This window comes from Ambystoma mexicanum, chromosome 14, assembly GCF_040938575.1.
Source record: "Ambystoma mexicanum isolate Mex_15411 chromosome 14, UKY_AmexF1_1, whole genome shotgun sequence".
Lineage (NCBI taxonomy): Eukaryota > Metazoa > Chordata > Amphibia > Caudata > Ambystomatidae > Ambystoma > Ambystoma mexicanum.
In genome coordinates this window covers 90,024,190-90,051,940 of record NC_090940.1, presented here as the reverse complement: position 1 = coordinate 90,051,940, position 27,751 = coordinate 90,024,190, and the positions used below count along the sequence as shown (strand labels likewise).

Here is a 27,751-nt window from a genome sequence, read left to right as displayed (position 1 = left end):
TCAATTTGTGGTTTCATCTCATTGTTTTCATGCATGTCATGATATGGGTTTTCAGGTTCACTTGCAACCATTGTGTGTGTGTGAGACACATGTGTTGATTGACATTGTTTCCATTGGAGTAGTATCATGGGCACATGTAATACTTGGTTGTGTCTTTGGGCTGTGGTGGCTGGTCATGAGGCACATGCTTGAGGATTGTCAGGGCCTGTGGGCAGGGGGACATGAGTGGGGGCCTGGCGGAGGCTGCCCATGGTGGCTGGGGGGTGGGGGTGGTGGGAGACATGAGTGGGGGCCTGGCGGAGGCTGCCCATGGTGACTCGGGGGTGGGTGGGAGACATGAGTGGTGGCCTGGTGGGGGCTGCCCATGGTGGCTGGGGGGAGGGGGTGGTGGTAGACATGGGTGGGAGCCTGGTGGAGGGTGCCCCTGCACTGCTGAGGGGTGGGGGTGGGTGGGAGACATGAATGGGGGCCTGGTGGGGGCTGCCCATGGTGGCTGGGGGGTGGGGATGGTGGGAGACATGGGTGGGAGCCTGGTGGAGGGTGCCCCACACTGCTGGGGGGGTGGGTGTGGGTGGGAGACATGAGTGCGGGCCTGGTGGAGGGTGCCCCTGGATGCTGGGGGGTGGGGGTGGTGGGAGACATGAGTGGAGGCCTGGTGGAGGGTGCCCCTGGATGCTGGGGGGTGGGGGTGGTGGGAGACATGGGTGGGAGCCTGGTGGGGGCTGCCCCTGCACTGCTGGGGGGTGGGGGTGGGTGGGAGACATGAGTGGGGGCCTGGTGGAGGCTGCCCCACAGTGCTGGGGGGTGGGGGTGGTGGTAGACATGGGTGGGGGCCTGGTGGAGGCTGCCCCACAGTGCTGGGGGGTGGGGGTGGTGGTAGACATGGGTGGGAGCCTGGTGGAGGGTGCCCCACACTGCTGGGGGGGGGGGTGGGGGTGGGTGGGAGACATGAGTGGGGGCCTGGCGGGGGCTGCCCATGGTGGCTGGGGGGTGGGGGTGGTGGGAGACATGGGTGGGGGCCTGGTGGGGGCTGCCCCTGCACTGCTGGGGGGGTGGGTGGGAGACATGAGTGGGGGCCTGGTGGAGGCTGCCCCACAGTGCTGGGGGGTGGGGGTGGTGGTAGACATGGGTGGGAGCCTGGTGGAGGGTGCCCCACACTGCTGGGGAGGGTGGAGGTGGGTGGGAGACATGAGTGGGGGACTGGCGGAGGCTGCCCATGGTGGGTGGGGGGTGGGGGTGGTGGGAGACATGAGTGGGGGCCTGGCGGGGGCTGCCCATCGTGGCTGGGGGGTGGGGGGGTGGTAGACACGGGTGGGAGCCTGGTGGAGGCTGCCCCTGCACTGCTGGGGGGGTGGGTGGGAGACATGAGTGGGGGCCTGGTGGAGGCTGCCCCACAGTGCTGTGCGGTGGGGGTGGTGGTAGACATGGGTGGGAGCCTGGTGGAGGGTGCCCCACACTGCTGGGGGGTGGTGGGGGTGGGTGGGAGACATGAGTGGGGGCCTGGTGGAGGCTGCCCCACAGTGCTGTGGGGTGGGGGTGGTGGTAGACATGGGTGGGAGCCTGGTGGAGGGTGCCCCACACTGCTGGGGGGTGGTGGGGGTGGGTGGGAGACATGAGTGGGGGCCTGGCGGAGGCTGCCCATGGTGGGTGGGGGGTGGGGGTGGTGGGAGACATGGGTGGGGGCCTGCTGGGGGGGTGGGGGTGGTGGGAGACATGAGTGGGGGGCCTGGCGGGGGCTGCCCATGGTGGCTGGGGGGTGGGGGGGTGGTAGACACGGGTGGGAGCCTGGTGGAGGGTGCCCCTGCACTGCTGGAGGGTGGGGGTGGGTGGGAGACATGAGTGGGGGCCTGGTGGGGGCTGCCCATGGTGGCTGGGGGGTGGGGGTGGTGGGAGACATGAGTGGGGGCCTGCTGGAGGCTGCCCCACAGTGCTGGGGGGTGGGGGTGGTGGTAGACATGGGTGGGAGCCTGGTGGAGGGTGCCCCTGGATACTGGGGGGTGGGGGTGGTGGGAGACATGAGTGGGGGCCTGGTGGAGGCTGCCCCTCGATGCTGGGGGGTGGGGGTGGTGGGAGACATGAGTGGGGGCCTGGTGGAGGGTGCCCCTGCACTGCTGGGTGGGTGGGGGTGGTGGGAGACATGAGTGGGGGCCTGGCGGGGGCTGCCCATGGTGGCTGGGGGGGTGGTAGACACGGGTGGGAGCCTGGTGGAGGGTCCCCCTGCACTGCTGGGGGGTGGGGGTGGGTGGGAGACATGAGTGGGGGCCTGGTGGAGGGTGCCCATGGTGGCTGGGGGGTGGGTGGGTGGTAGACATGGGTGGGAGCCTGGTGGGGGCTGCCCCTGCACTGCTGGGGGGTGGGGGTGGGTGGGAGACATGAGTGGGGGCCTGTTGGGGGCTGCCCATGGTGGCTGGGCGGTGGGGGTGGTGGGAGACATGAGTGGGGGCCTGGTGGAGGCTGCCCCACAGTGCTGGGGGGTGGGGGTGGTGGTAGACATGGGTGGGAGCCTGGTGGAGGGTGCCCCACACTGCTGGGGGGGGTGGGGGTGGGTGGGAGACATGAGTGGGGGCCTGGCGGAGGCTGCCCATGGTGGGTGGATGGGGGGTGGGGGTGGTGGGAGACATGGATGGGGGCCTGGTGGAGGGTGCCCCACACTGCTGGGGGGGTGGGGGTGGTGGGAGACATGAGTGGGGGCCTGGTGGGGGCTGCCCATGGTGGCTGGGGGTGGGGGTGGTGGTAGACATGGGTGGGGGCCTGGCGGAGGCTGCCCATGGTGGGTGGGGGGTGGGGGTGGTGGGAGACATGGGTGGGGGCCTGGTGGAGGGTGCCCAACACTGCTGGGGGAGTGGGGGTGGTGGGAGACATGAGTGGGGGCCGGGTGGGGGCTGCCCATGGTGGCTGGGGGGTGGGGGGGTGGTAGACACGGGTGGGAGCCTGGTGGAGGGTGCCCCTGCACTGCTGGGGGGTGGGGGTGGGTGGGAGACATGAGTGGGGGCCTGGTGGGGGCTGCCCATGGTGGCTGGGGGTTGGGGGTGGTGGGAGACATGAGTGGGGGCCTGGTGGAGGCTGCCCCACAGTGCTGGGGGGTGGGGGTGGTGGTAGACATGGGTGGGAGCCTGGTGGAGGGTGCCTCACACTGCTGGGGGGTGGGAGACATGAGTGGGGGCCTGGCGGAGGCTGCCCATGGTGGGTGGGGGGTGGGGGTGGTGGGAGACATGGGTGGGGCCCTGGTGGAGGGTGCCCCACACTGCTGGGGGTGTGGGGGTGGTGGGAGACATGAGTGGGGGCCTGACGGAGGCTGCCCATGGTGGGTGGGGGGTGGGGGTGGTGGTAGACATGGGTGGGAGCCTGGTTGGGGCTGCCCATGGTGGCTGGAGGGTGGGGGTGATAGGGGACATGAGTGGGGGCCTGGTGGAGGGTGCCCCACACTGCTGTGGGGGGTGGGAGACATGAGCAAGTGTGCAGGGTAGTCCCCTGTTTTGTGGGCTGCCTGCAGGGGCCTGTGGAGGGTGTACAGGAAACACCTGTGAGGACCCACCCAGTCTAATCGCGTGTGTTACTTCCCGCGCACCCCTGTAATACACTTAACCAGCCAAATCGCGTGTGATAATTCCCGCGCACCCCTGTAATACACGTACCCAGCCAAATTGCGTGTGATAATTCCCGCGTACCCCTGTAATACACGTACCCTGGCTAATCGCGTGTAAAACTTCACGCGTACCCCTGTCATACACGTACCCTGGCTAATCGCATGTAATACTTCCCGCGTACCCCTGATATGAACGTTACCCGCTTTGCGTTCCTTGTTTGGCAGCCATGTAAACTGGTCCACGGTTAGCGCAGCCCTTTGCGATGATTTAGCGATTTTGATGGCTTTTCCTTGCGCGAGGGCGTTCTTGGGGGCGTTACTGGCACTGATGCAGGGTCGCTGCGATACTCTGCGCCACGGCTGGTTTGGGAGCCTGAAATCCATGAATAAGCTGTGCGCGGAAATTGGTTTTGGCGCACGTGCCTGGTGCAGACAATCGCACGCGGATACACTGCGCCAGCCGCTTGCGACACTTTTCTGCGAAATTCTATGAATTACCCTGTGAGTTTAGACAACTTAAACATCATATTCTGGCATCAGATAACAATGACCGTTGGCAATTACTAAAAAATGCCAAAACTCGCTTTAAGAACTGGATAAAGAGTCATAAATCATCAATGTTCCAAAAAGATAGCAAAAGTATGGCTCGGGCAATGTCTAATAAGAACTCTGCTCAAATGTGGCACCTTCTTGGAAATTATGCTTACAATAGAGATGCGGATGCCCAATTAAATTCAGTTAATGAACATCAGTGGGTCGAGTATTTCCAAGATCTTTATGCAGATCCCAAATTCGACCACAAAATATTTCTTCAATCACGGCCAGTTCGATGGCATTTAGATTTCACCGCTACGGACATAGAAGACATTATAAAAAAAGCAAGCAGCTCGAGGGCCGCAGGCCCAGATGGAATTTCTAATGCTATGCTTAAAGCTAATCGGGTCGAGTGGGCACGCATACTATTCCGCATGTTGCAAACAGTTGTCAATTCCTGTACTATACCAACATCTTGGAAATCTTCGATCATTATACTGATTTTCAAGAAAGGGGATGGATGTAATCCCAATAAATATCGCCCAATTGCCCTCTTAGAGTCTCCTGGCAAGATTTTCTCCAAAATCATTCTAGTTGAATTCAATAAATGGACTCTTACAAATTCATTACCAGATCCTTATCAGACTGGGTTTATTGCAGGGATGGGCACGCAGATCAACTTGTTAACATTAAATTCAATTAAAGCACATTGCCGAGTCACAAAGCAAGCATTATTCCTAGCTTTTATTGACCTGCATTCAGCATTTGACTCAGTATCTAGAGTGCTTCTATTCAACAAATTGAAACGCGATCAATGCCCGTTAACCCCATTTGAAATCATTCTTGCCTTCCACTCAGAGACTTCTATTTGTGTTTGTCTGTCATTGGATGGGGTTTTGTCATCACCTATACCAACAGCTTGTGGATTGAAGCAAGGTTGCCTTTTGGCTTCCTCAATTTTTAACTATTTCATTCATGATACGAAACAAACATTTCAAAATGTGACTTCTGATTCTCCTAAAATTAATAACCATCAGTTAAAAAGCTTAATGCATGCAGACGACATGGTGCTCGTGTCAAAAACTCAAAATGGTCTGCAAAAGCTGCTTGGAGCCTTCAATACATACACCGTACAAAACTAATTGCGCATCAATACCAACAAAACTCAAATAGTTTTGTTTCCCCCCAAAAGGAAAGCTAAATCATTTATGTGGTCCATCAGTCAAACAAATCTAACTTTTGTTCCCCAATATACATATCTGGGCATGATATTTGAACTGGCTAATCATTCCAAAGGACAGCTGGAAAGAGTGGAGAAGAAGGTGGATACTGCCATTTCGCAAACTAGACTAATTATGTACAAATACGGGAAATTTTCAACTAAACCAGCATTAATGTATTGGAACCAAAAAGCTGTTCCAGGCTTGCTATATGGTTTAGAAACTTTACCTACAACTACTAGTCTAAAATGTGATAAATGGGAAAGTACATTTTGGAAAAATATATTACGACTACCACCGTCCATTCCGGCCTGCTGGATCCGTTATGAGATGGGTCTAATTTCACTCCAAGCCTTGTACAACTGGCGCTTATGCTCCCTTTTTAGAAAATGTCTAACATCTTCTGAACACAATGTCCTCTTAAGGGAGCTCACAATTCATCTGTTTGCCACGACAAATACTTTCTTTACATCGTGGCTTAATACTGTGTATGATATCTTGGGTCATGCGTGTGTCTCTATTGACACTTTAATAAAGAACCTGGATAAAGCAAAAAATCAAATGTATACGCATGATTGGATCAAAACATGCAAGTTATGTTTGACTTATGTGGATGGAGACACAATACGTTTCCCCCCCAAAAAATGCGAACTCTGCCATTGTACCTTATTAGAGCTCCTGCTATTAAAATTTGCTCAGCAATTCTGTGACTACGATTTAACATCTGGCCGTCTAGAGCACTATTGCTGAAGCGAAGGCTAATTGCAGCTACAGAAAGTTACTGTCATTTCTGCAACAATGTTGCTAACTTGGAAACATTACATCATCTAATTACCCAATGTACAGCTTTGGTCACTCAAAGATTAAAGCACTTTGGAAGACATTGTCAGTATCTTGGTAATTTAGAAACTGAGCAATGTTGGTCTGTGATACTAAATTCATCATATTTGCCAATTCAGGTGGCAACTGCATGCTTCTTGGATAGCCTGCAGTTAGACAATGAGTTGGCTGTTAATACATAGTTGATCTTGATTTCTTTAAGGCTGTATATATGTTGAAAGGTAAATTACAGTTGAGTATAGTCGTCTGCAAATGACAATTACCATATCTTTATTTCTGTTTAACATGTTTTATTTGTGAACCTCACACTGTTTTACATGAATTTGTACAGTTCAGAATCAATATATTTGGTATAATACTGTATAGACTGCTGAAAAAAAAATGAATGAATTTTTGTGTGTTATATTTTACTTGCGTAATGACAAATACTTAGTTTTGAAAGGTTGGTTTGTTTCAACCGAATCAATAAAAAAAATTAAAAAATTGTTTAAATTGACACTCAATAAAGCTGTTCTGTGTGAATATAACTTGTAAGTCACAGCTAAATACCAACTTTGTAATCTACACAGTGCTGGCGTGAGAACAGCATTTGTTTGTTTTGTCCTTCATGTGGAAACGTTTTTATGTTTGCTTGTAGCATACAACTTTGTATCCCTGGGAGTCCTGAACTTTGCGCAAGTCTGACTCCTTCTCTTGAGCGCTTAATTCCGCTTTGGGCTAGTGAATTTGGAATGTTGCAACTCTGTCCTGTAAGGGGAAATACATCAACTTCCTTGCTGGGTGTTTGGGTCTGGCTGAGGCGGGGGCAGAAAAGTTGTCTAAAAGTACCAGTGGTCTTATTGGGTTATCCTCAAGGGGTTGGCACCTTACCCCCTTAGCCTGATTGTCATTGGTGTTTGCGGGTGTGGTAAAGCTTGTGTGACTGCCCTCTGCTTCAGTAGTGCAGGAACACAAAGGGGTTGTTCTGAAGACCCCTTTTATAACGGCATCCACTAGTTTAGTGCAGGTGTCGAACCCTTTACACCCACTCTTGGTCTACAAGGTTAATAAAAACGCTTAGAAATAGGGATGTTATGGTGGGGCTTCCATCCATCAAAAAGGCAATTTACAACGTTGTGCTCGAGGTGTTATAATGAAAAAAAGTTGCTTATAAAAATCTTTCAAATTCAGTAAAGAAAACTGTTAAAGGACAAACTTTCTCAGGATATACTTATTTTATTCCAATGGTGTGGACATGATGGATGTTTAGGGATTTTAATTTGCACTCGACATTAGCCGTGGCTAGAGGTAATTGACCCTTGAAGAGTAAGAAATGGTGTGTTGTATGTATGTGTAGAATTGAGGTGGCGAGTAACTTTTTATGGCTGACTTGTAGCATGCAACTTTCGCCCCCTGGGAATATCACTTAGAAACAATTGAAATTTTGTGGAAAAACATTGTTAAACGGATGTTGTGTGTAAGTAATGATTGTAAAAAGAGAGCTCTTTAATAAGTGATGTTTAGTGCAGTAACATTATTAAACTCCTTCACTTCTAAAGATCCTCTTCAATACAGAGGCAAAACTTTAATCAGAGACATTCCGTTTACGCTTAAGCTTTAAAAACCATGTCAATTCAAAACAAATACTTTACTTCAGAGGATGCAGTTGCAGCAGGAACACTAAAAGCAATGGAAATGTGCCAGTAATAAGCTGCGCAAACATTCATTGTGCCCCCACCATGCAGTGCTTATACAGACACACATGACACCACAAACCGCATCATTGACATCACACATGTCATCACCAATCTGTAGCTATCCTGACAGAAAGTAATTACTAGGGGTTGTCATTAAGGTATGCCAGCCTTCTAATAGATGTCCTTAGTTCTTGATTTGCACCTCTACTCAGCATCAAGCCTGACTTTGTAGCATGAGACCAGGCAGGTTTACTCAACCTTTCAGACGGCTCCATCTCTTCTGGCCTACGACTCCTATAAGCACTGCCCAGCATAGTCATTGGCGAGGGACAATTGAAGTATTATGCCAAAACATATGCAGGATGATTGGTATGCCACCTATGAACCAGACCATGCTTTACAAAATGTACTTATCGTGAAAGAAACAGTCTACTGTAGTTCTGTTGAGATTATAGCAAACTAATAATACATTTCATTGGCCCTTATCTACAGCATGGAAGCAGAGCATCCCTCATGTAGTGGTGTTCTTGGGCCATATAATAACACGTCCAATCCTGTTGGCACTCTGAGTAAGATTACGCTTCCAGATGAAGTCTGGTAATGATGAAGCACTAGCTATTTCTGGATATGCAGGGTATACATCGAGCAGTCATATCTACAAATCTGATGCACAATAACATCTACTAGTGTGGAAATGAGTACCATAGATTAGTGCCATTCCTTGTGCATCATGTCCGTGGAATTACCACATCCTCTTCCTCTCTACCATTTCTAATACATGTTAATGTTACTGTGAGTATTTGCACTCGTCTACAGTAGTGCACGCAGTAAAAACCAATTTCAGTACAATTCGATACGCATCTCAAACAGGAAATTCTGTCTATGGTGAATGTAGCACAATGTTTGTAGTTCTCTGCAACGCTGCATATAGTAAACATCAATTTCAAACCAGTTTGAGATATTTGCCAAACAGAAAGTTACATCTATAATGATATATATCTAATGAATAATCACGCTGGCATCAACACTCTTGAATCACAATCTTTTTTAAAATCTTACATTCATAGCGCAAATGCGCCTCTTAGTAGCTGGAGGTCAATGGTGAATTTCTGACCTACTTCATATATATTTTTGGAATGAATTGAAGACCAAAACTGCTTCCCCAGTAGTGTTGATGTAATTTTCTTTACAGTTCTTGCAATACCTGCCATGAAAGAAGACTGCAAATATAACCAATTTCTTACTTTGTGGGAGTTGGGTCGGGGCCGCTTCGACATTTTACAAGAAGGTACACACATATTAATATGATATGATATGATATGGTATTTGTAACGCGCCTATACACAAGTGTTTCAAGGCGCGACGAGGCAGGGAGGGAGGGAAACAAGGGGAAGACGGACAAGCGATCCTACTAGGCCAGGTGTCATTCAGATCGTGCAAGTGCAGAGGTAAGGGGAAAAGGAGAAAGTTGTTACAGAATGTTATTAAAGTTTTTAAAACATTGGGAGTTAAGGACCTAAGAGGAAGTTTGTTTTATTTCAGACAAAATCTTCCCATGTTTGTGTGTGAATGTACCAAAGTGGATCCTAAATCATAACTTGGCCGTGACTTTGTAGCGATCCATTGAAGGAGAAGTGCTACCTGCTCAATGTGGAGCTACAATTACAGCTATTACTTGTTTCTTTAGATTTTACCTATTGAGTTTGCAACACTTTGGGATTATTTTTAATGAGAGGCTGTTGAGTCCCCTGCGTGCAATTTTTTCCTTTCGCAAGGCAAGTACAAAGATAAAAAGAGTAAAACGAGGAGAAATCAACTTCAATTTTTACTTTTATGCTCTGTCTTGTAACAAAAAAGTTAATGCCACCTGTGACTTATGCTTTGCAGATGGTGTTTACTAATGGATTACTATTGAATCCACCTGCTATTAACCAGATGCTAATTCTTTAGGAATCTATTTATTTTACGCCTGCATACAACTCTCATACAGGCATAAAATGTGGTGCTCTTCCAAGACCGAGGAGGGAAGCGCAGCAGAGCTGCAAGCTCTGCTTCGTGCCACTCCTGCACCGTTGAAGGGGCGAAAAAGGGCTTGTGTGCATTCCATCCCCTTTTACAGAGACCCCCGTAGGTTTTTATTTGTATTTAAAACATTTTGTAAACATTTTTGGCAGCAGACCTACATGAAAGCATTATGAATTTGACTTGGATTTCCAGAGAGGGTTAGTGAGTTTACCCTTTGATAAAAATGAAACTCGAAGCTAAGTACATTTGTTCCAAGCCACATAAGTAATTTGTTCTTACAATGCTTGTTTAGAATATTCCAAAGAGTCTGGTTGATTCTTCTCCCTGCCAACTTTTCAATCTGCCTGCCCACCCGCATAAGCAGCAAGAGCGATATGAATGAGTGGCCATCGGGAATGTTCTCTGTGTGGTTCAACTGTTCGATGAGCTTTATTGATCGCTGTGCAGAGAGGGCAAGAGAGTTGGTATGTCTTGGCTGGGTACACTAACAGAGGTCGTCTCCTGTGACAGGTTGACCAAGATGATCCTGAGACCCGGGGTGAAGACGGCCAGGAGGAAGAAGAGTCGGCAGGGTACGGATTTTCCCGGCGGAAGGTCGTTTCCAATTGGAACCGATACGAGGATGCCGAGAAGGAGGCGCAGAAGGAGAGCGTAGAGGTGCAGAGGGGGACGGACTACAATGTCCTGCTCAGTTCGGCCGGTAAGCACCATCTATTTCCCTTCTGCTTTTCCTTTTGCTATTAACACATGCCAATGGTTGCACTTAATGGGTAAAGAGAAGGCATTGTCTCAACCATTGCAACATTGGGATCTTGTGAAGTAGAAGGGGCTGTGATTGGATGTGGTCTCCGCCAAGCAGAGGACTCTACTAAAAGCACTAGAGCTACCGAGATATTTTCCTGTATACTGGTTATCTCTATTTTTCAGTCATAAATTGGTAGCAACCAGTAAGATGCCAGAGGTCAATGAACAGCAACATCCTGGTAATCCCTCGCACACGCTGCTGTTCTAGGGGCGATAGACGTTTTGCAGTAATGGGCTCCATACTATCGAACAAGCTTCCCATGGAGTTGCACATTGGTGGTTCGCTGTGTACTTTTTGAAAAAAAAAGTATGACCTGATTGATTCATGGTTGTTCGTTCTGGCTCCTGTATTTTAATAACTGCGCCCATATACAGCGTCTCCTATCCGGTCCCTTTGGGATTAGCGCACAATAAATATACAAATACAAATTCCCCGTAATGGATATGTGCATCCTGGGGTCACCTGCTAATTGTGAATGCGTGCCTTGTCCATGAATCCCCTCTGTCCTTAGTTCAAACTCTGATGGTTTCAAACCCAGATGCTGATCTGTGTGCTGAATGACTAGATGTAAATGCTTCATTTTTATGTCTCGGGAGGGTAGCCCAGGTGCAACGTGCTCGCCTTGGAAGCAAGATGACACAGAGCAACATACAGGTTCCGATCTCCAGGTCCCCGCTTAGAAACCTCTGGGTATTAAGCACGTTATAAATAACCTATCATATCATTAAAGACTTCCCAGATAACGGCGAGCCCTCGTTTCATGCTCTCGCAGAAATTGTAGAGGCTGAGGGTTCATGGAATTTTCAAGGAGCTTCTCTTTTCCTTTTTGTAGTGACCACTGTACTTTGGCTATCCCAGCAGATCCAACACATACAACATTAAATGAAGGCACTCCTAAAGGTGCTCTGTAGTTGCTAATGAGCACAGTGGTGTGCAATTCTGGTGTCTAATAAACTTTGTACTGGGCTCGGAGCAATGACGGTGTTTAACTCACCATTTCGGTGTCAGTGTTTCGGCATCTAGAGAGCCTTACTCGGGTATTTAACCATGGCTTGCTGCTCTCAGACAGTCAAAGAGTGTGTTCATTGTGAATGAGTCTGTGCTCATGCTCTCCTCCATTCAATGCTGTTCTGAGGTCAATGGTACATTGTCTGATCAGTTTTAATGTCATTCAGTGAAATGCCAGCCTGATATTAGTAACTGCTTAATAGCAACATTATATGGTTTATTTTGGAAAAAAAGAGGTAGTCTTGCAAGGATGTAACCTTTTTCAGGTAAAGCATACTTGAAGTGCTAGTTTTGGTCCACTTGGACTGTTGAGTGAGTATATGAGATCTTGGAATCACAAAGCCTCCTCAGTCTTGTTTACATTTTGGATATTGCATCATATGCTGCTTAATCATTGCTTGGGATACTAGTGCAAAAAAGAATGCAGAGCTTCTGGAGAATGGTGACCAAGGGCATAGAGGTGCGCAAAACTAATATGTTACAGTTGGAGGGTTGAGGCCACTACAACAGTTAAGCCACATGTCTCCTGTAGACTGTTAGAATCAATATACTGGCCTTTTGGGTGACTCCGTTGACAGCTACACGGATGGTGAATGTGATCTTCTCTAGAAATTTCTGGAAGCCTCTTGGCAACAGTGACCTTTCTAAGTCAGTAGTTGAGGTATTCCCAGAACGATGAGCCATTATCCTGTCTGCTATGTTTTCTTCCATATAAGAAGTGTGGGGTACTATTCCTATGGTCTTTAGAAGCTGCCATGCAATCCCCATTGGTAAGCGAGGATTTCATAGCTATCTGGCTTCTGAACGTTTAATCTCCTTTTAGGATGGCACTAATGTTAGTCGAACCTAAACCCACTTATCCAAGTGAATGGATCCCACATTTGACTTGCAGCCTCTACGCAGGCTTCATGAGATACCGAAAACCAACCTTTTGAGTGGCACCTATTGCTGCTGTTGCCTGCATCTCTAAGAACTGGAGAAAGACTACTGATCATAGCTGTCGAAAATCATGGAATCCCGGATCTTCTGGCAAGAAACCTCCTGTAGCAGATATGTCATGGAAATTGCTTGAGTGTCCAACACAAACCTTATGACCATGCTCTGTATCTTTGAACTCTCCACAGCCTTTCCCACCTTCAATTGCACACTCATCAAAAGACTTGAGTGGGCTATTAAATGGCTTGGGTTATTCCCGGATGACTGGGAACAGGAGGTGCAAGCGTTGGTTGCATTTTAGTAGAAAAAGCTGAAGATGTTTTGCACAAAAACGCTGCCCATACAGTAGGACAAACCTGATTGTAGCAATTCCATTGTTTGGTGCGTCAGCAGAAAGAAATATGGTATTGTCGGGAACCTAAATCTTGAAAGGTGGTTGGTAGGAGAAAGAATGATGGTATCGCCGGGAACCTAAATCTTGAAAGGTGGTTGGTAGGAGATAGAATGATGGTATCGCCGGGAACCTAAATCTTGAAAGGTGGTTGGTAGGAGATAGAATGATGGTATCGCCGGGAACCTAAATCTTGAAAGGTGGTTGGTACGTAGGTGGGATCCTAGGAAGTACAAGGAGTGGGATGGAGGCGGGGAAACCCAGGGCCTGTCTGGAAGAGGGCTGGATAGAGGGGGAACCCATGAACTGTCCAGGAGTAAGACAGGGCGGGGGCTTTATTGGGAAACCCGAAACTCACTTGGAGGAATGGGAGAGGTGGGTAATGATGGTGGAGGTGAAATTCAGAATCAGCCCAGGAGTGGCGGACGGAGAGGAGGATGCGTGGGGGGGCTTCTCGTGGAACCTAGAACCGCCCCCCGCAATGAGGGGCAGGGAAGGGGGCGCTGTGGCAGGGGAATAATCTTCTGAAGGGTTCTGGTGAAGAGAGAATCTTTCAGGCAAGGTAACAGGAGCAGCTTTTTTCCGTGTGCTACTGGGGTGGGGTACCCCTTAATATAAAACCTAAGTATACCCACGAGGACTGATCACATAGGGCAGCACTAGACCAATGTCCTGATTTATGCAGTGTCTATTGGAGCTCTGGGAGGAAGCCAGGTGCCAGATGGGTCCAAAGTCCATGACTTCACAGATTAAATGGGGTCCGGTGATTCCAGGGTGCATTGCTCGGCAGAGAGCCCACAAACCTCAAGGCGGCATTAAACGGGCGTACGGCCAGATGGTGCAAAAAGCAGCATCCTACCCGGAATAGGAAGTGGCCCAGGAATATTGGTTTGTAGGGGGGGGGGCTGGGTTGTACTGGGCCACGGATGATGCCACTCAGCCCAGTAACATGGATCAGTACTCGTCCAGCCTGCTGCTGTCTACCATACAGGGGTTGCATATTTATTAAACTGAATATGTTTGCTTTCTTAAACGCCTAGAAAGAGATAAAATGGTACTGATCGAATTTGTTATAGGGATGGAGTCAAGTTTGGAATTTGCTGCTGGCCAGTTGCAGCGCAGTGTCACAAAGTCTAGTGGTGGCCACAAAAGAGCACAATACAGAGGGGTACTGTTAACTTTATTTGGGGAAATACTTGAAAATGTGGCCAAAAGAAAAAATCAAATAACCAAGTATTTCAGGATGAATCCTCGGGATGACAAAACAATGAGTCTTTGAGAGGCTCGGTATCCCCCCTCGTCCACTCATCCTTCAGGCCGCAGCCTCTGGCGCTGCTTGGTATTGCTCTTCTAGGTTGAGTAGGAAGTAGGAAAAGGCCTCCTCCATCTCCTGTCTCGTCCTCCACACCAAGGCCCCAACAACACTTCCTAGATGTTTGTCAGCAGGGCCCAGACTTTCCAGCAGCTGATGTCTCTCGTTGAGCATTCCGCTGGCTCTAGGATCACCCCCCTGTCCAGGGGTCCTGGTACTATCCCCACCAACCCATGCCCTCTCTCCTAGACAACTCATCGATTCCTCATTCCTGGAATGCGTTGCTCTGGACCCCCTGATCGCTAATTTCTCGGCTATTCTCCTGCGCCTGGCACATGCTTGCGCCTCTACTCTTTCCAGATGTACCCCATTGCCTATGGGGGGAGGGGGTCACCAAATTCTCCTCCAGTAACTGTTGGCTTGGGCCTGAACCCTTCTACACTCTAGCATGTATGGGTATTTACTTCTCTTGCCACCCTTCCTCCAGCTCCTCCATTCCTTCCCCAGGTCTTTCTGCACCCCCTCCCCCTTCTCACCCACCTCACTCTACCACCAGCTCCTTTTCCACCTCTGCTTCCCTCCTTTCTTCAACCTCCTCCTTCTCCGCTTTGCAACCACATCATTCTCCAGTTCATTGCACACCCCAGTCTCCAAACACTCACAGAGCTCACTTCTCAGTTTGTGCTTTTATAGGTGCCTGCGCACTACCCCTGGGCCAGATAATTTTCAGGGAGTTGCTCCAGGGGCCAATAATTATTGTGCTTTGGGGATTGGTCTTCCGATTTTGATGCTTCCCTTGTTTCAGTTGTGCTAAATGAGTTATTGTAATTGTCATTCGCCACGTGAACTGAACCTGTAGGCTGTCACTCCACCCTCTTGGAACTGTTGGGAATGCCCACTGCTTCATTTGTGCCAGTGCTTCCAGGTGCTCAGCCCCAAGACTTATTTTAAGTAGGGGATGAGCACTGGTACTTCTGGTAGTGTTCCGCTGCTTGCTGTGCTGATGCTGACGCTGTTCCAGCACAGTGTTCCACTGCTTGCTGTGCTGACTCTGTTCCATCACAGCGTTCCACTGCTTGCTGTGCTGACTCTGTTCCATCACAGCGTTCCACTGCTTGCTGTGCTGACTCTGTTCCAGCACAGTGTTCCACTGCTTGCTGTGCTGACTCTGTTCCATCACAGCGTTCCACTGCTTGCTATGCTGACTCTGTTCCAGCACACCCCCTGTGAAGCAGCTGCTTTACATGCAAAGTGGAATACTGCTGCTTGTGGCCACTCTGCCACATTTCTGAGTGTTGGATTGGGGCATGAGCTCCCATTCAAAGGTGTCTTCATCTGCATCCTTTTAAAAAGAAAACATTACTTTAAAATGCAGCATGTGGCTCAATTCTCTTAAATATCTAGAAGCTTTGGGGAGGTGTCCACCGGCATAGTGGCCTTCCTCTGTCGTCAATCACACGGACACCCCAAAAAATAATGCTCACAAACATTTCAGAGGTGCATTCTAAGAGAAAAAAAAGAGATCTTTCTCGGAGGGACCCTTGTGTTTTCCTTTGTTACACAGAAGGATTTGGGTACCGAAGTATTCAGTTTTGTGGAATTCACTATCCCAAAGATCATTTATTTTAAATTCACTGTTCTGTTACCAATTTCACTTATGCTCTGAACTTTATGTGCGCACACTCTGACGCGCAGACACCAGGCCCTGTGAGCGCAGCCGCAAGGCGTGCAGTCTCTGCTGCTCCATCCTTCTTGTTCGCCATGGTAGTGATGAATCTGGGTTTCCCCTGTTGCCAAGCGCTAAGCGGTCCCGCGTGATTCTGTCCTGTATGGTGTCGTGGGTCCTTACTTGAAGGCCCAGGGTTCGAGCCTGCTGGAAGCTGAGAGCTATTTAGCTCCTGCTTATAGCCTAGTAGAGCCTGATGAGCTTCCAACCAACCTCGATCAGGAACTACTTTTAGCTCCTCAGGCCAACAAGTAACTTGCAAACATGCATATGTCAAGTTAGCTTAGTAGTCGAGAATTAGAATGAAGACACATTTAAACATAAAAGAGAAGGTGTTTGCAATCACACTGAGCATACAAACTCTAGACTCAATAGCAATCCTTTAGGATTTAATTGGAGATGCTAGGCAGTCTAACAAGTGTTTCGAGCTGAGGGGCTCTTCTTCCGAGACTGCATGTACAGTAAAATTTACAAATCATTGCATTACAAATGTACCATACATTATGAACAAATCCGAGACACAGAGTCCAATTGGCGGTTATTTCTAATTCGATGGCCAGTCATGAAACCATACAATTACCAAAATGAATCACATTGAGAAAACAGATGCCAATATATCGAAAAAGGATATAAGTTGGCCGGATACGGTTTTAAAGTATCAAATTCCAGGTAAGTGCATTTGCTGGAAAAGAGAAATGAAAAAGAAATCAATTTAGGGAATGGTTCATTAGCATGTATTAAATTGTTGGTCAACCAGATATGCTGCGTTATGTGCTAATCTGTTGTAATATTTAAAGCGTACCTTCCAATCTTCAAGAATATTGCAAAATACTGTGAAGACATAATTATAATGTTTCTTATTATGTGGATCGCGTGAGACTCCAATTGTAAGTGCAAGAAATATAATGTTGGGCTGTCTCACTTACCCATGCTTGGTATGAAGTATAAGTACAATGGTTGTGACAATCACGGGCTTCCCTAAAATAAAATTAAACGAGTGCGCGAGCGAACCATGCTGGGTAATATGCAAGCAGACGCACGCTGAAACGTACTGGAGTGCAGCGGCGAGTCACAGGTGCACCGCCATGTTGGGAGTATGTACTCCAAACATGGCGGTGCGCCTGTGACTCGCTGCTGCACTCCAGTACGTTTCAGCGTGCGTCCACTTGCATATTACCCAACGGGGTTCGCTCGCGCACGGCTTCAGAAATGCATTTGCAGCGGAGACGCTGGTAAGACGAGCTCTTTGATGCAGACCCCTAGACTAGGCATAAGAGTCCTACATTATTGCTTTTGTCTGTCTAGACGGCCTTATCACGAGTGCTAATTAGCATCTTGCCTTGTTCTTCCTCACTTTCGGTCTTGTTCGGACACCTTAAAATTCACGCATGTGATGTTTCTAAACTGCACAGATTTAACCACATCCAATTGTGTGGCCATACGTGCAACCACACATATAGGTATGTTTTACAAATTTTCATCCTAAAATTAAATGGAGGCATGCAGATTATACGCATGCATATTGATTTTCTGACAAGTATAAATGTGCCACAATTTGGTTTAATTTTATTTTAGTGAAGCCCGTGATTGTCACAACCATTGTACTTATACTTCATACCAAGCATAGGTAAGTGAGACAGCCCAACATTATATTTCTTGCACTTACAATTGGAGTCTCACGCGATCCACATAATAAGAAACATTATAATTATGTCTTCACAGTATTTTGCAATATTCTTGAAGATTGGAAGGTACGCTTTAAATATTACAACAGATTAGCACATAACGCAGCATATCTGGTTGACCAGCAATTTAATGCATGCTAATGAGCCATTCCCTAAATTGATTTCTTTTTCATTTCTCTTTTCCAGCAAATGCACTTACCTGGAATTTGATACTTTAAAACCGTGTCCGGCCAACTTATATCCTTTTTCGATATATTGCCATCTGTTTTTTCAATGTGATTCATTTTGGTAATTGTATGGTTTCATGACTGGCCATCGAATTAATTAGAAATAACCGCCAATTGTACTCTGTGTCTCGAATTTGTTCATAATGTATGATCAATTTGTAATACAATGATTTGTAAATCTTACTGTACATGCAGTCTCAGAAGAAGAGCCCCTCAGCTCGAAACACTTGTTAGACTGCCTAGCATCTCCTATTAAATTCCTAAAGTATTGCTATTGAGTCTAGAGTTTGTATGCGCAGTGTGATTGCAAACACCTTCTCTTTTCTGCACAATTTACACAGTAAGAGATTGGCAGGTCCTCACTACTTGCTTTCACCTGCAGCTGATTCAAACCTATCCAAAATTCTAGTCTTTGCGCTAGATCTCGCCAGTCCCCATCTGCCACTCTTTTTGGTACATTTAAACATAATATATAATGAGCAGGTTGCAAATGTTGGACTCGGCTGTGGAACTTAGATTTGCAGTGCGCTGTGTATCCGCTTCTGGTTCGCCAGCAGTAGCTCCTGCTCATTGAATCATAATATTTAACCCAGAAGGCCCTGCAGAGCTTTGTAGCTCACCGAGACCAGAGCTTCTTAAAGTGCCAGTGTCTAATGCTTTGTCACTGTCATGATCCACTGCCCCTTGCACGTGGTGTGATGAGGGTAGGGAGGGGGTCCTCCTGATACCACCCCACGTTGCAGCGTCACGCTGAGGATGGTGCACGTGGTCCCCATGACTGGGGACTAGGTCACAATGCCTGTCAGTCAGTTCTCTGTGCGGGGTGAAAAAAGCGTGAATGAGCTCGAGCGGGGATCGCACTATTGCTGATGGATGATGGCACAACATGCCCGTGCTTTCAAAGCCCTGGCTTCAACCAATCCCAAACACACACACAGCAGTGCCTCAAGGTCTACTCCTAGACCAATCACATTGGTAAGTTTTTTACTATAATCGTTTTTTTTTTTATTATTCAAATCTGTGTTTGATTTAAAGCTAAACCTTTCACTGTAAAAGAGACCAACTCAACAATATTCAATAATCTGACACAACATTCCTATCAACACATTCCTCTTACACTTATTTCTCTTACTAAAAAAGCTAAAACTACAGTAAAAATCATCTTTGATCATTCCACATCCATTGGTTGTGTACTGTCCAAAATAAAACCTGTATTAATCTCCTGTAAACTCATCGTCCCCTAATTATTGTCATGTGATATGGTCAAAAGAACGCCCCTCAAGAACCTAATTAAAGTAATGACCCTAGGAACCCGCTGCCCACCCCACAATATCATCCATCCTTCTTCCGCTGTGATCCATGCGACCTCCTCAATGAATCTGCCCAAGTGCAGGGTTCTGCAAGCGCTCAGTCCAGGAGCACATGCTGGAGTGTTTCCTTACCCCCCCCCACCCCGCCCCACCCAACCCAACCTGCAGAGTAGATCCTCATTATTCCACTGCTGCTTCCGAGCAAGCAACAGGTCCTATGTCGGATATCAATGAAAACGGAATCTCATAAATTGGGAGCGAAAAAAGCTGCAAGGAAATTGTGTTGAGTATTTTGGCAAAACATGAAAGGTTCGACCTTCACAAAGAGGCGCTGGGAATAGGGTGAAGGCTGACCTTCGACCGCATAATTTGATATTTATATAGCGCTTTCATCTAAAGCGTGTTAAATAGCGCATATTTACATACGTTATAATTATTACCCAATCGAAATTGGCACTCATTTATCGACCTCAGAAGGATGAAAGGCTGAGTCGACCATGCCAGGGTTTGAACCTGCGACCTGCAGATCAAACACAGATCACAGCGAGTGCTTAACCTGCTGAGCCCTCTTACTACTGTAACCTTGGACTTGCAGCATTGTGACTGAATTTGAAACAACAGAAGCTTATGCACATGTGAAGAAGTTTGTATATGCAGCACATTTAATTCTTTGGGCATATTTGACTGGTGGAATCAAGTTTGGTGTCTCAGCACCCTTCCGCGAGAGATTGGTATGTCTGTGCACATTCCAGCACTTTCTGTGGCGATACATTGGCTCGACTCCCAATTCTCGACTTCTTCATTGACTGAAGCTCGCATCAAAGTTCTGCTGTTACATATACACAGCCGGAGGCTATGCTATGGTAGCATCTCTCGTATGGGCCTGCAGCCTGTGGCTCTCCAGATGTTTTGGACTATGACGACCATGATCCCTCACCATTGGCTAGGTTTGCTCTGCCAGATGGGAGCTGTAGTCCAAAACATCTGAAGAGCCAAAGATTGCAGACCTTGCTATGGGGACGCATGGTGGGGCCTTTATTTTGCTCAAATTAAAGGGCACTCTACCTGGAGGTGAGGCATCACTTAACACACAAAAGGAAGGGGACAAAATGTAATATTGCGACACCCATAACATCGTGTGTTACAAGAAACAATCTGGTGCAAAACCGATATGCTGCTTTTCCCAGAATCTCAAACACACACTGAGACACATGCACTCACACACTCGCACCTTCATACACCTGCTCTGCACACACCTACACCTATAAACCTACTTGCCTACACCGGTCTACACACATCTATCTGCACACCTTGGTTTAAAACACACACAATAGTAACTTAAATGACTTGGTTGATGAGTGGAGGCTACTCGCAGAAATCAAGCGGTGCAAAATAGACCTTTTCTTTTCTCCCAATTCTTGTTCAGAAGGTGAAGACCAATTAGAATGTTCCTTTGCTGCTGAGGTATCGAGTGAAGTGGGCTCTGTGACTATTCCACTAATCATGCTCTACACCACACCGGAACTCGCCGTGTCCAGGACGGGCAGTGCCATCTTGGCCAGTCCTGTTTTTATTTTTTCCCTTTGCATTCTGGATCTTGAGGTCCTACATTTATAATTGAAAAAGCAACATCTCAAGACCTTGGCTGCAATAAAACAAACATTGTATTGGCCAAGCTTCTTGTTCTTGTTCCTCATGTCTCAGTTGTGTCCACTTTTGCCTCTCGGTGGGCCCGTCCTTACCATGGAGGCAGTTGCCACAGGTCTCCTCTCGTCTCTAGCGGTCTCTAGCCTAGCCAGTTGGCCTGAATCCGTATCCTGTTGAGTTGACCACAATAAGCTCCCAGACATTGCGTTCTTGGCACTGACGTGATCGCCACTGTTGGCGGAGAGGCCTGCTCTAAGTGGACTGGAGGTTGTATGCCACTTTTAGAGACCCACCATGTCTCGGAATCTCTTTGAGTGCAAAGATGCAGGGATAGCCAGACACAAGAGGGCATTTGGCCTGAGAGACCGCACCGCAGACTTTCCTCAAGACTGAAACTCTGTGCAGTTGCCATTTTCTACCTGACTGTCTCAAGGTTGGTGGTCTCAGCTTGTGCAGGCCATTAGCTCAGAGGTTGACCGGCATTATTGCGCTCTCACCCGTGCAAGGTATTTCTGTGTGCATAGTCTGCCTAGTTTGATCTTTTCCACAGAAATCCTCAGAATGGGACCTTTTAAAGTTTCACGATTTGAGCTCGGCTGAACCCCAGCTCTTTTGTTAGCTAGGGCCTCATTACAAGTTTGGCAGTGCTGGAAAAAAGTGGCAGTAATTCCAGTCAGTACCGCCACTTTTTTGGGTGGTAACATAGTTACCACTGCTTTTTTGGCACTGTCAAATTATAGGTTTTGGCGAAGTTACCTCTGGTGGAATTATCTGCTGGTAGAATTACTGCGTGGTAAATCTGCCGATTTTCTTTTTTTTTTGTTTAAGTCGTCTTTTATTTTGTTTTTTACATTTGTTTTTTTTTTTTTTTATTTGTAATTTTTTTTTTGTTGCTGGAGATAAATCCCAAATTTTTGCTCAAAAAAATGGCTGAATGTACTGCGCAGTAATTCCACCTGTGGTAAATCCACATGGAGTTCTATTGACTCAGAAAATTAGAAATGACACTGCCCTGCCACCACTTGTAATCCTGTGGTAACTCCACGGGGCCAAGTGGTGGTAAATGTATCAGAATTAGGCAGTAATTTGGTGGATTTACCTAGAGTGGTAAGCGATACCTCAGAATTGATTGCTTGACTCTAAGATCCATTTTACCGGCCAGAATATGGTGTAGGACGTCTAAAGATGGGTGCTTGTCGCTGGATACCTTTTCTTCAAGGAAAGAACTGTGGTTACCAGGAAGAATTGCTGAGCTCATAATCTTTAACACTCGCCATCTCGACTCATCATGGCCACCGTGCCTGAGTGCAGGTGTGAAAAGGAAGAGTTGGAAGATGGCGCAGAGCGAAGCTCATTAATGTGTAGAGTTTGGGAATGAGCAGTCCCAATTACAGCGTTTCATAAGAATGCTGAGCCCTGCCAGTCTGGAGATAATGAGGACAGGCCTGCTTTGCTTCCAGAAGATGTGATGCTTTCAAACAGGAATCTGCTTCCAGCACAGTTAGCATGACGGAGGCCCAGATGTCCAACCCTGCTGAGCAAATGCAAGCTATCCTTCTTTGGTTGGCGCAGTTTGTCATTTCTGGCCTAATTGTGTTTGCTATTTAAAGAGGAAACGGGCCGTAGAATGATACTGCAATCCTATAAGGTGTTTTTGCTTTGTCACTGTGTAAGTGCTTACGCTGTTTAGTGCTGGTAATACCACACCTTTTATACCCTATACACCAGAAGCATCTGTGTGCTGGATGGAATTACCAATAAAATATCTGATGAAATAACCGGACAGACTCAACGGAGATGGTAAAATACTGCTTTAATCTCAAAGAAGAAAAGCAGGGCGAATAAACCCTCATCAAGTCGATTCATGCAGGATCACAATGTCTTTGTTTATAGTCAGTTTATATAATGCTAGATGCGTCATCTAGGACGTCATCCTACGTGGCACACCGCAAAACCTATTGAGGGGTAGGATTGGATTAGGGGAACACGTCTACATATAGAAAATACGTGTGTTAGTCCCTCATTGGCGGTCTTTTGTCTGTGAGACACACCCTGGGCTACTTCTGTACACATAGATTCTGTACACTTCATCATAGCAGAGAATATGGCAGCAGAATAATACTTTGCAACATTGTATGTAAAAGTGCATGGCAAGCTTCTCTGATTGGTTGGCAACCCAAATCCAACCTATGACATTTGGCTCGCTAGCAGCCTGTACATACAAACGAAACCCAGGTGCTTGGAGATTTGTCAGCTCTCCCCTTGTTTTCCCAATTAGTCAACCCTCTCATCAGTAGGCCTCATGCATGTGTCTTCTGTTTGAAGGCTGGCCTTGCCAGTCTGCACTGTCTCGGGACATTCGAGGGTGTGTAGGCACACCATTATCTTAGCTTCAGACTTAATGAATAGCCCTTGTTTGCGAGCTCATCGTCTGGTTTTATGAGACCATGAAATTGTCCATATTGCTGGTGTATTTAACACCATTTGATTCAATTATGCTGGGTGCAGTTTCTCCTCTTGGCCTTTAGAGACTTGCTCCCTCTATCCCATATTACCTTCATGCCCTTTTAATTGTCCAATAATTGGCATCCGTAAATGTTCTCGTTCCTCCTAATCTTGGAGAAATATGTCCTTTTGCATGGTCGTTAGACTCCCTTTGTGCTTTTCCTCCATCTCTCGAAATAGCATCCTTGGTTCTAAGCCAATGTACTCCTCTATTTTGCACGGGAAAACAACTTCTTCATCTTTCCACGTTAAGATCCTATGCTCGTATTTTGAAGTAGCTGAGTTGATTGACATAAATCGCCGTCCATCTCTAATGGTCATCGTAAAAGTTGAATATATACCTCTCATAAGCAAGCTTCTATGTATTCTTTCTACCTTGCGTTTCAAGCGTATTCACACTTATTGAACAGTGAGTAACTTAATTCTTCTCTGTGTTCATGGTTACTGTATCATGGAGTACATGTTTCTCCTAGCGCTTCAGTTAAATCGTCATTGTAAAGTACTTTCATATCGTTTTAGCATAAGTTCTAATGTCTTTTTTATGGCACTCTTGCTGTTATCAGACTTTGTTTTAACGCACATCCTTTCCGTTCATGGCTGTATTTCGAAAGCTCTGCAAAGTGCATCCTTCTTGGTAACTTTCCTCCTCTGACAGCTGTCGGGTCTCTCTGAAGGGTTGTCTGAGTGCATATCGTCTCTCATATACTCGACGAGGTGTAGACTCATTGCAAGCATTCTGTCATGGGTTCCCCATCATGGCTCTTTGTCTGTCATCCCAATATGATGGTGGCAAGGGGATGGGGACTAGGGAGAAGACAGATACCTCCTCCTCTACATTTATAAGGGTAGGTTTGGTGGGAAAATTCAGGTCCTTTGCTGCTGCCACTCTTTAGCACGCATATCCGTGTAGATGTGCTTGCGTTTGTTGAATGTGGTCTTTCGCTGTTGCCTGTCCCCTTTTCACGGGGAGACCTGCCTTTGTCTCCACCAGCTTCACCTAGGCCTGGGGCCTCCGCCGACCCTGCTGCATTTTCCAACCTGTCGATGGTGCTCTTATTGATGTGATACGAGTCCTTTATAACGTGCCTGTACACAAGTGTTTCTAGGCACGACAAGACAAGGTAGGGAGACACAAGGAGGACGAAACAAACTATCTTACTAGGCCTTGTATCATTCAAATCTTGCAAAAGCGGGGGGAGGTAGAGAAGTGCCAGGGGGAGGGGAAGGGGGAAATGCGATCAGGGCAGCATTGCCCTGTCCTTCCCAGGCTTGTTTGGCGAGAGGTGCTTCTGCTTTGTGTTTTGGGCGCCACTCTCCTGTTCCCTCTCCCTTGCCAGGGGACGTGGCCCAGCCCCCCGCTTACTTCCTCGTGCCCTTTTACTTGCTGGTCCTGCGGACCGCCATAGGCCCAGGGCTTGTGTCATTGTTAGGCTGTTCCTATCCTGCCTTTTAGTGCTGCCAGCCTAGGGACAGGGGTCTGCAAATTGATTCCATTAGCAACCCAGGAGGTGGCACCAGCCAATCAGTGAGCTTGGCATGTGGCTGTTTAGAATACTGTAAGCACGGGTTCCATGTTGGCTGATGGCGCCGCCTCTCGCCCCTTGCTTGTTTGGCACCTATGACCTTCAAATGAATAAAGACAGCATACCTGATGCAGGTTTACTTTCCCTCTTCACACTAGGGTAGTACTGAACCATTTGCAGGGTGTATGTTGACCTGATGTAGACTGTTAAAGGACTGTCACTCCCCTGGTGCGAAAGTAGAATGATGTATAGGGGCACACCTGGTATATTAAACATGTGATCAGAAATTCAAATTGTTATGATATGAACTTGGGTGCGGGGGAGGTAGCACTGCCCTGACACAGAGTAGGATACAATCTAAATTCCAGGTGGTGTCCGAATAGGGGACGGGAGTGACCGAGAATATTAGGACACCATCTTGTATTACACCCCTGGTGCGGTCAGGGAGAGGACACCCGCTTTGGGCATCTTTTTTTGTTTAAATCAATCATATTGGCACTCTTTTCTAGCAACCACAGGTGCTAGAGGTGATGATCTCCCACCGGGCGGGCTTCCCTGGCCAGTAATGGTGCTGCAAAGCAATGTGTAAAACCCTTTTCCAGCACGGACGCCCCGTCCCGAAAGTACCGCAGGCTTCTCCATTGTGGCCAGTATGTCTGAGGATAAGGGGGCACCTCGGGGATATGGGAACGCTCTTCAGATTATGCTTTATCTGCAATACCTTTTCTGTACTAGTCCACCGGATAAATAGGACAAACATCAGACTGGCAGGTTTCCGCCAACGTTGCGTGATGAAATGCGTTGACGGAGGAGAAAAGATGAGTGGAAGGAAGTATTGGAAGAGATAAGCTGTCGTAAGAAGATGGGGGGATCAGAAGGAATGAAATGAGTGGAACGATGAAAAACATGAGTGGTGAGAAAAGGAGGAGACCAGATGAGCTGGAAGAAGAGAAGGGTCAATGAATGGATGGGTATTTATATAGACGAGGTCCCCGGATTGATTGCCAATGCCATCCGAGTGAGAGTCTTAGGGGCCGGGCCCCCATGATTTAGTAGGCTGGTGGCCTCAGTGGAGCTATAGGGGGATCCCCTGGGACCTCGCCCTGCGCCATGTTTGCTTAGCGGGGGACTGTCCCAGTACAGCTACTATTCCCCTAGTTCCCCTTTGTCAGGATTAAAGCCGCTCTGCCTTTATTAAAAACATGTGCTCACCATTAAAGGTCAGGAAACTCAACATAAAAACTCACAACTATTAGAGTCCCCCCGCCCACCCCCACCCACGGAACACCCAAACAAAACCACCACATGCCACAGCAGCCACACGCAGCCTCGCAGCATTCTGGGGAAGAGACTTTGAACCACTGAGAGACATTTGCAAAGGCTTACTTACCAAAACAGTGCAACAGAAAAGGTAACCTCTCAACCCTCAGAGTAAACCCAGCTGGCCAAATGAGATTCAAGATGTTCATATCTCCTGTGGCCGGACACAGAGTGGGGTATTAGGAATACCCGGTCACAAGCAAGTCCTTACCCAGGAGTGCAAGTGCAAACCACTAAACCAAGTGCCCACCCTGGTGAGGGGACAAGACACTCTCAAGTACAGAAGCACTTTGCCCAAAGTGTGGGTTGTTTGAGCAGAGGAAGGACAGCATTTGGAGTGCGTTAGTGAGCAGAAAGAGGGAGAGGATCAAAGACTGGAGGTCGAGACTGGGTGAACAGTGTATGGAGGAGGCAGGAGGTTGAGGATCTATCAAGGGAGACGTGGCTGGGGATGGATTGTAGGTGGCCTTGTATAGTGCCCTTCTGCCACTTTTGGTGGCCTCAATGTGCGTGGCTCAGTAAAAAAAAATAAGACAGAGTCATTAGTGGGATAGTTGGAGAGGCAAATGCTATACCTGTGGTATTGATGGTTGTAGGTCAGATGTTTCTGGTACCTGGGTGCTGATCTGTTTTCTATGGCTTTGGCGGACAGAATTAAGAGTATTTTATCTATAGGGAAGAGCCCACAATCTGATAGACTACAACGCCTGGGTCTGGTGAGTCACTGACATGGTAATGCAGGAGAGTGGGATAGGGCGAAAGAGGAGGGCTTAGTGATGACTGGATTAGTGTTGATGTGCATATGGCTAGGCCTGTGGTCGCAGTCTGTAGGGTATGCGTATCTGTAGTGTAAGGTTGCAGGTAATCTTAAAGGGGAGTAGGCATTACAAACAAAACAACTTGCACCCTACCACTGGCCTCTTGCCGACATGTCCCATTTCAATTCCTCACGTTGCACCTGTCAATATCCCTCTCTCTCTCTCTCTCACTCACTCATACCCCGTGTGCCGCAAAGCTCGGATCTGCAAATTGGCAGATGAAGGAAATGGAGTTGTCTGAAACCCCCAATTATTAGCATAATCAACATGCTATGGGTTATGGGAGACCAGAACGTTTTTTCCAGATAAAGGACTGCTTAAAATTTCAGGAACTCGGGCGACCCTTTTACCTTTCTTAGTATGCTGGTCTTCAGGCTGAGAGATGCCTCAGCCTCAACATGCTCGGATGCTGTGTTCAGTAGCCTGCTGGGACCTTTGGCCATCAGAGCAATGCACTTCGGTGGCAGCCCACAGCGTTTGTCAGGTGTCCAGGTAGGGGTAAGGATCAATGCTTATTTTCCCTAGAAGGCTACCTTCTGTCTCCCACGAGCCTCAAACTCCTCCCATGCAGTGCACACAGCCACAGGCCATAATGAAATCCCTCCTTCCCCACATGCTACTACTCGCCAGGTGTTGAAGAATCACAAAACACTAGTA

At 47.6% G+C, this 27,751-nt stretch overlaps 2 protein-coding genes across 2 annotated transcripts in view; one reads left to right on the top strand and one right to left on the bottom strand.

The window, feature by feature from the left end:
* The window catches only part of AVEN (apoptosis and caspase activation inhibitor), a 1,172,565-nt gene that overhangs the window by 70,962 nt on the left and 1,073,852 nt on the right, over positions 1–27,751 (top strand). The window contains exon 2 of the mRNA XM_069638575.1: positions 10,392–10,581. Coding sequence (XP_069494676.1) covers positions 10,392–10,581 — 190 coding nt within the window. The remainder of the gene's footprint in view (positions 1–10,391; positions 10,582–27,751) is intronic.
* The window catches only part of CHRM5 (cholinergic receptor muscarinic 5), a 339,169-nt gene that overhangs the window by 87,268 nt on the left and 224,150 nt on the right, over positions 1–27,751 (bottom strand). The gene's annotated exons all lie outside the window — the stretch shown is intronic.